At 40.5% G+C, this 8,777-nt stretch overlaps 1 protein-coding gene across 2 annotated transcripts in view; it reads right to left on the bottom strand.

Moving 5' to 3' along the window:
- LOC109375924 (E3 ubiquitin-protein ligase RNF103) overlaps window positions 1-7,956 on the bottom strand; it is an 84,212-nt gene extending 76,256 nt beyond the window's left edge. The window contains exons 1-2 of one of the 2 annotated variants that reach the window (XM_019631499.1): window positions 6,755-7,956; window positions 4,067-4,206 (exon numbers count right to left, since the gene is read on the bottom strand). In XM_019631499.1, the coding sequence (XP_019487044.1) occupies window positions 4,067-4,206; window positions 6,755-6,980 (366 nt within the window). In that variant the 5' untranslated portion in view covers window positions 6,981-7,956. The remainder of the gene's footprint in view (window positions 1-4,066; window positions 4,207-6,754) is intronic. The other variant, XM_019631502.1, reaches the window with a different exon arrangement.
- Window positions 7,957-8,777: the final 821 nt, after the last annotated feature.

Raw genomic sequence — 8,777 nt, 5'->3', positions numbered from 1 at the left:
AAAAAAAAAAGCAGCCCTCTTTTAAGAGCTTAAACCAGTGTCTGTGCTAATTAGGTGAGTTCAGAGTGCCTAGGACAGGGTTTTAGTCTCAGTCTTGTTATTTGTCCTGCCACAGACTGTTCTCCAACCCAAGCCAGCCGTTTGACGGATGGAAGCCACTAGCCCCAAGTAATACGAGCCAGTGGTGACCAGTGCAAATCTTGAAGGTCACTGGAAAAATCAAGTATGTGTGTCCTACTGCACCATTAACACAGAGAAAACCATATAAATTCATTCCATTTTTCGTAGGAGTCATTTTTCAACTATAAATACTTACGAAGTTTAAAAAAATATTTTCAAAGAAAAATAATTTAGTGATTAGAATTTATAATGCTAACATTCACTATCATTATTTTCTCTTCACTTCATCCAAGGGTCACCTTATCAGAGAATTCCTTGCCACTCTCTACTTATCCTAACTTACCTAGCTTATTTTTCTTCTTACCGCTTTCCACTAACTGGTGTTATAGTAAATATTTAGTTATTTAGTGCCTACCTCTCCCAAAAGGAATGTGAGCTGCCTAAGAGAGCAAGGACTTAGCCTGGGGTATGCTCCTGGTATATCTCCATGGTCTAACATACACTGATTAAACTGTTTAAATTTTGTCACATAATAAGGGAGTAAATTCATGGTTACCTTCAACAGGACATCAAAAAATACTAGATCATTTATAAACCGAGAATATATTGCTAATTAGTTGACCAGAATGTGTTTGTTTTCTATAGGTAGCACCCTATATACTAAAAGATTTCCAGGCTTTTGACATGGCTTTTCCAAATTTGGAAGGTGCTCAGTCGGCATCTTTACCATTCATCTCTATGGGCTCATTCAATGTGTGGACAAACATTTCAACACAGGGCACTTGGACTGGTTATTCAACTCAATCTCACTAATAAAACTAAAATGATCAAAACTAGTAATTCTTCCTCGATCAGACAATCAGAAATAAATATCTGGGAAAAGAAATGAGTAACAATTTACTTATAAAGGTTTAAAGATGATACAGTTTTTAACACAGTTAACACAGAAAGAAACTAAAATTTTATGGATAAGATATAGACTATACCATCCCAGCTTCACTCTTTGCTGAACTTAAAAATTCACTGAATTATAAAGATATCTATGGATTTAATGTAACCCCTCTCAAAAATACCAATGGCATTTTTCACAGAACTAGAACAAATAATCCTAAAACTTACATGGAACCACAAAAGACCAAATAGCCATAGCAATCCTGAGAAAGAAGAACAAGGCTGGAGGTATCATGCTACCTGATATCAAACTATATTAGAAGGTAATAATAATCAAAACAGCATGGTACTGACATTAAAACAGACACATAGATCAATGGAACAGAATAGAGAGCCCAGAAAGAAACCCACGTCTACATGGGCAATTAATCTATGACTAAGGAGGCAAGAATATACAGTGAAGTAAAGACAGTATCTTCAATAAATGGTATTGAGAAAACTGGACAGATACATGCAAAAAAAAGAAACTAAACACTGTCTTGCACCATATACATGAATAAACACAAAATGGATTAAAGACCTAAATGTAAGACCCCAAACCATAAAACTTCTAAACGAAAACAGAGGCAGTAAATTCTTTGATTTTTCTTAGTAATATTTTTTTGAATAAGTCTCCTTGGGCAAGGGAAACAAAATAAGAAATAAACAAGTGGGACTACGTCAAACTAAAAAGTTTAGTTAGCAAAGGAAGCCGTCAACAAAATGAAAAGACAATCTATTGAATGGGAAAAGAGACTCACTAATGATACATCCAATAAGGGGTTAATATCCAAAATTTATAAAGAACTCATAAAACCTTACCACCAAATAATCTGATTAAAAAAATGCGCAGAGGACCTCAATAGATATTTCTCCAAAGAGCACATACAGATGGCCAACAGACATATGAAAATGCTCAACGTCATTAATCATCAGAGAAATGCAAAACAAAACCACAATGAGCTATAACCTCACACCTGTCAGAATGGCCAGTATCAAGAAATCAACAAACAAATGTTGTCTAGGATGTGGAGAACCCTCATTCACTGCTGGTGGGATTGTACATTGGTGCGGCCACCATGGAAAACAGTATGGAGGTTCCTCAGAAAATTAAAAATAGAACTATCAAATGATCCAGCAATTCCACTTCTGGGCATTTTCCTGAAGAAATCCAAAACGCTAATTCAAAATATAAATGCACCCCCCCCCAGGCTTACTGCAGCACTATTCACAATAACCAAGATATGGAAACAACCATAATGCCCATCAATAGATGATTGGATAAAGATGTGGTACACATATATAGTATAATGGACTATTACTCAGCCATAAAAAAGAATAAAAACTTACCATTTGTGACAACATGGATGGACCTATAGGGTATTATGCTAAAGTGGAATAAGGCAGACAGAGAAAGGCAAATACCATATGATTTCATTTATATGTGGAATCTAAAAAACAAAGTAAACAAACAAACAAAAAGAATCAAACTCATAGCTACAGAGAAGAAATGAATGGTCACAAGATGGGAGGAGGGTTGGGGAGGCAGGGTGAAAAAGGGGAAGGGATTAAGAAGTACAAATTGGTTGTTAAAAAATAGTCACAGGGATGTGAAGTACAGCACAGGAAATATAGTCAGTCAACTTTAATAACTATGTATGGTGTCAGATGGGTAGTAGACTTGGGGTGACCACTTTGTAAGGTATATAAATATCTAATCACTATTTGTATACCTGAAACTAATGTTATGTTGTATGTCAACTGTAATTAGAAAATAAATTAATTTTTAAAATTACTGAATTAGATATCTAGAAGGTAATAGGTCAAACACAATAGGAAGAATGCAAGTAAAGGAAAGGTCATGGATATCCAGTGCAATAACCAGAAGAATCCCTAAACCTTAACCCTTTAACCCAGTGAAATCAGTATTATTCTATCCTCTTCAGATGTATGTGTGTTTATTTGAGGCCATGTGCAACAGAAAATCTATCTAGCCACAATCATAATATAAATCAGCGACAGGACCAGAGCTATAACTAAGGTCTCTGAACTTAGCCTTTTCTACCATATTTTGTAGTCATTGTTCTCATATTGAAAGTCATATTGAAAGCAATATGAAACAACCAGTGATTTTTATTTTTATTCCCTGATTAAACTTTGCCAACCCCAGGGTAAAATTACAAGAGCATTCATTGGACAAGAAATGAGGGGACCTGGGATTTGATCCTGGTTTAATAATCATAATTTGAGCTGAGTTCATGCTGTTAATTTACCTGATATGTTAGTTTAAGTGTACTTAATTTATTAAAAATTCAAGTAACTTTAGCCTTGCCATAAGTGATATTTATGAAATTACATGTTTGCTACATTGATATTTTTAACTTACATTAAAATACATAAAGGATAAATGTGTGCCCACTCATTTACCACTCTGAGAAGCATAAAAGATGCCTTTTAAAGCCCTTCGTATCGCTAAAATTCTAATATGCTAATTAATCTCACAGTTTTGATAAGAGCTAGGGTTTTAAATTATAATCTCATCAATTTCACAAGCAAAGGAATAAGCACCCCCACCCCACCATTCACTACAATAGCTCTTCTATACCCACAGAGTTGGCTATCTTCCTATAGAAGGATTCCTTTACTTTTAGTTTAGGGTTCTTCCTCTAGATACAAAAATTATTTGGATCACTGAATTAAAACCTGGAGTTAACAAAAATTGAGAGAAAAGGAATATATGTTTGTGCTTCTTACTTTAATGAAGATCCAACAACTAAAATGGACTTTCTTCTGTTGATTCTAAACAAAGTGGTCAACCCTCTTTCCCCAACACTTCCCCTCTCCCACTTTTTAGTTTTCATTTTCCCTGTCTGCAAAACCTCTTTAAGAGGACACTGGAGCCTCCCTATGAGAACTGAGTTATGGCTAAGAAACATAACATAAGTACACAGAAGTGTTACCAGCTGGTAAATACTATTTTGGTAAAAAATAATTCATTTCTATCAATTTCTGATACCTGAACCAGCCAGATGCCATCTTTCGTGTCTTCTACAAGCTCATAGAAGTGCATTTCACCACTGAAATTGGTACTAGAAACAGATTCAGATGCTTCTTCTTCCTTGAGTGCAGAATAGAGCTCACCTTCCATCAAGTCACCTGAAGACAAGAAAAAAAAAAGACATTATTAAGATTTCAAAAATCCCTCATTCCCAACTTCAATGATTAATTCCATTTTACCGTATTTCCCCATGTAGAAGACGCACCCTTTTTCGAAAAATTTGGGGTCTAAAAACTTGGTGCGTCTTATACAGTTGTTATAGATTTTACTTGCATTTCCCGCTTTTTCCCGCTTGTTGTCTTTGCGCTCATTGTTTCGCACTTGTTACCGGTATATTAGGTTACGTTTTGCCATGTTCTGCCCAGAAATGGCTCAGAAAAGATTTTCGTACAGTGTTGAATTCAAGTTAAGTGATTCAGTTTGCAAAAGTGAATGGAAATCGTGCTGCTGAACGTAAGTTTGGTCCTCCTCCAACTGAGAAAACAATCCGAGTCTGGCTATGGTTGGGCGTTTTGACAGTGATGAGGAGTTGTATGAATTTTATGATGAATAAAACTTGAGTTCAATAATTTTATGTAATACATTTTTTTTCAAATTTCGGGCCCCAAAATTAAGGTGCATCTTATACATGGGAGCATCTTATACATGGGGAAATATGGTACATTGTTAAAAATCATCTCATTGTACTTTCATTGTACTCTACAGAAGAGTAGAACCTGAATATACCCATTTAAGATTCATACATCCAGTAACTATGTAATAAGAACCTCCTATGTGTCAAGCAAAAATGAACCCAACAGACAAAAACATATTTACTCATGGGGTTCATATGCTGGGGGCATTTGGGAGGAAGGGGTTCGGTGGGTGATCACTTAATTTATTAGGAAATAGCTGAATTTGCCCAAAAGCCACCATAATATTATTTAGTTTTGTGTATAGTATGTCCAGGTTTCAAACAATTTTTAAACAGTATGATTTATACACTTCTGACTTACATGATTTAAAATTGGTTTACAGAATTTGCCATCACCGCATGCTTAAAATAGCAGAGTTCATATGACTTGGGGGTTAGATACAAAAGATCACCTATAAGAACAAACTCCATCATGACAGCAGCAAAGCCATTCACAACAAATATTTAAAGTATAAAGTTCAATTGCTATACCAAGACTTCTCTGCTATAGAATGTGTGATCTGAGTCATATTTTTGTAGGCTATGTACATTGTTTAAGTGATGTGTACATTCCTGTATACTCAAAGTGACAAGTATTTTTAGGCCCAAAGGAAGGCAATACTATATAGAAGTTAAAAGGAAAAAAACTGTGTTTTCAAACTATTTTACCATGAAAAATATTTGGCTTTGGCAGTTAAGATACTTCTCATTGTTAAATCTAGGGAGTTTATTAGTATCTTCTACTTTACTCCATTGCACCCCACACCCCGAAATAAAAGTCACCATAAACCAGTCAGTAAATAAGAGGCAAAAATAATATACAATTTTATGTTTCCTTTAAAGAAAATGTATCACTTTTACAAAGAGGGTTCCCTTCTCCACCCCAGTAGTGACACATGAGTTTGATAACCCTTAACTTGCAAATATGTGATTGTTAAATCCTCTGGAGTTAGTATTCTTGTCTGTCATACTATCTGGCTATAGGATACTAAATAAGGAAAATATTTTTCTAGTAAAAGACACAGCTGACAGACACACTTAAAACAATAAAAAAGATAACCATCAGTTTCAACTGCTTCCACAGCAACCCAGAATGCCTTTCTCAAAGTACATTCCCCTTCCAGGAAGTATATCTAAACAAAGATATATTTTGTGCAGGGATGAAAAAACCCCACCATATTTTTCACTCAATCCTACCCCAAAACCAACAGTTATTGAAAATGCATTCTTTAAGAAGTTATTCTCTTAGCACTATTTCAATTCTATTTCACAACCTATTTAAGTTGATGCAGCAGTGTCTGTGACACAGAAGGAAAAGAAACGTTTACATACAAGGATTTTTTTTTTTAATCCTGAAAGAAATATAAAACAAACAGGGTAGGCATTCACAAAAAAATATTCACCTCATTTTCACCAAACTTTAAGTATGAAAAGCTAGTACTGTACGGTGTACACTTTCTCTATATTTAAACTCATTATTTTATTCATTATTTAAACTTAAATCTTAAACTGAAATGTCTCTTTGATAGTAAATATTCCAGTGATATTTTTCTCTCTGGGTAACTTATTATTATCGTGACAAAATACTGCTATCTACAGACAACGTTTTGGTTTTTTTCTTGTATTTTTATGAATTTTAACTGACAAATAATGCTTTCCAGTTTGTAACATTCCCATATTTTGAGAAAATCAGCTTAGTAAACAATGCTAAGAAGCTGCACTTTAAACTGTTATTTTAAAATAACCTTAAAAAGACACATCTATGCCCCTACAAATAATCCCAGACCCCTTCTCAAAACGGGGATTCACATCTTTTTTGTAGAAAACCTGGACAATGAATAACTGGGCAGCTTTCGGAGGAGTCGGCTTAACTCTTCCAGGTAAGGCCTCATTCTGGGGGACCACCTGGTACGAGGAAGTACAGGTCGCCCCTATCCCGGGTGGAGGCGACCTCAGCGGAGCCCGATACTCGCCTGACTTTTCCACCAGCTCCCGGACATCCTTCTTCTCGGGCAGCCCCGAGTATCCCAGCCCCCGGCACTCCAAAATGGTCTTCAGCTTCTTGAAGCTCAGCGCCACCGGATCCACGAGTTGGGTGGCAAAGATGCCAGTCTCATACCACACAATGGCCTCAAAAAACCTAGCCAGGACGAACAAGACCAGAAAATAGAGGAGCAAGAAAAAAAGCTTCAGCCACATCTTCCCCCTAAGTCTTCTCCCTTTTCAGAGAGCTCAGAATACGAAAAAGAGGAGGTGACGGGAGTGTGTATTCGCGCCGGCCTGGGCGAGGGCACTATCTGCGCGAGCGGTCCGGCGCTCGCCGCCGTCACTGTTGGAACATCCAGGCCCCGGAGGCAGGTGGATTTGGGTATCTGTGCGGGTAGCGAACAGGCGAGGAGGGGCAGAGGCGCAGAGCTTCACGCGGGGCCTTCCAGTCAAGAGGCGAGAAAAATAAACACAAAAAAAACTTAAAAAGCCCCCAGTAAACACCGAGAGTATCGCGGGGTGAGCCAGCGGGGATGAAACGAGGGACGTCCCCCGGGCAGGGGGCACTGACCGAGGTGGCGGGGTCGGCCTTCCAGCACCGTAATCTCAAGGGGGAGGGGGAGACGAAAAAAAATTATTCCGATCCACAAAGGAAGCGGGTCCGGGCTGCAGGCGGGGGGCGCAGGGGCCGGTCGGGATTCCGCGGCGGCGGGTCAAGAGGACGCCACGCTCGGCCCGGCAAGGCCCGGGGCCCAGAGCGAGGAGGGGCGGACGCCGCAGCGCCGCGCCCGGCGCCCAGGGCCCAGGCCCCGCCGGCCGCCCAGGCTCCGCGAGAAGCACCGCAGGCGCGGCGGCGGCGGCTCCAGGTTCGCTCCCGCCAGCGGGCGGCGCCTTTTAGGCGGGGCGGGCACCGCGGTCCGGCCCGGGAGGGGGCGTCACGATCTCTGCAGAGGGAAATGGGGCGCGCGGAGCGAAGGTCCCGGAGGAAAAAAAGGAAAAAATAGGCTCAAGACGGCTCCCCGGCCAGCTCTCCGGTTGCCTCCGGCCACGCTGTGCCCGCCCCACTCGGATGGGCGCTGCGGGCCCCGGCCGCCGTCCCCGACGCCCCCGTCACCTCGCGAGGCCGCGACAGTCGCCTCCGGAGCTGAGGACCAGCAGACCGCAGCCCGAGCAGAGACATAACAACTGACGTCGGCGGCGGGGCGGGGCCTCAGGCGGGGCCAAGAAGGAGCGCCCGCCCGGCTGGAGGAGGAGCGAGGTGGCCTAGCCCGGAGCGGTGGCTGGGGAGGGAGGCGGGAAAGAAGTGCGAAGCCGCCGCCTTGGCTCCCAAAGGTTCTTCTCCAATGTCTTCTCCGCTCTGTTTCTTTTAGCCCTGCAAATATTTAGTAGTTGATTTTGTTCAGGGGTTGGACTGTGGATTGTGTCGCTTTGTGTATGTTTTGTAAAAATACGACAGTTGATTATCCTCTTAAAATCGGTAAAAATAGAAGAGTACGTTTATATCAGGTCCTGGTGAATTGGGAAAATTTTGGCACAGTTGGTTTGAGGTGGTAGACAGTGAAACCCAGAAAACAATGATTTTTCCATCTCAAGGTGAGAATATAAATAGTTTGTGCATTGTGTGTTGGAGAGGTTCAGCTGAAAGGGCAGTTGGAACTAGGCCCACTGGTCCCAGCCTGTTAACAGCCCCCCCCCCCAGGCTTCAGTCTGAGGGGTGTTAAAAGAAGTCAAGTAATGAAGCACTGAGTTCCCAGGACAAAGGTTGTTGAATGTTGATATGTCTCAGTTTACCTGTGTTTTCTTTCATTACCCTCCCTGAGTGTGGGCTCCACTAGCAAGTGGAATTTAGATAAAATGAGTGGTGTGGGTGAGCGTGCAGTACCTAGCTGTGTATTTATTTAACTCCAGTGGTGACTACCCTTTATGAGTAGTCCTTAGGGAGAAAGTCCTTAGGGAGAAAGGGACTGGCTTCTACCAGCCCCCTTGATCAGGAAGGAAAAGACCTAAGAG

Source organism: Hipposideros armiger, unplaced genomic scaffold (assembly GCF_001890085.2).
Source record: "Hipposideros armiger isolate ML-2016 unplaced genomic scaffold, ASM189008v1 scaffold_1003, whole genome shotgun sequence".
Lineage (NCBI taxonomy): Eukaryota > Metazoa > Chordata > Mammalia > Chiroptera > Hipposideridae > Hipposideros > Hipposideros armiger.
The sequence above is the reverse complement of the archived record's forward strand: the minus strand, read 5'-3'. Positions and strand labels throughout refer to the sequence as shown.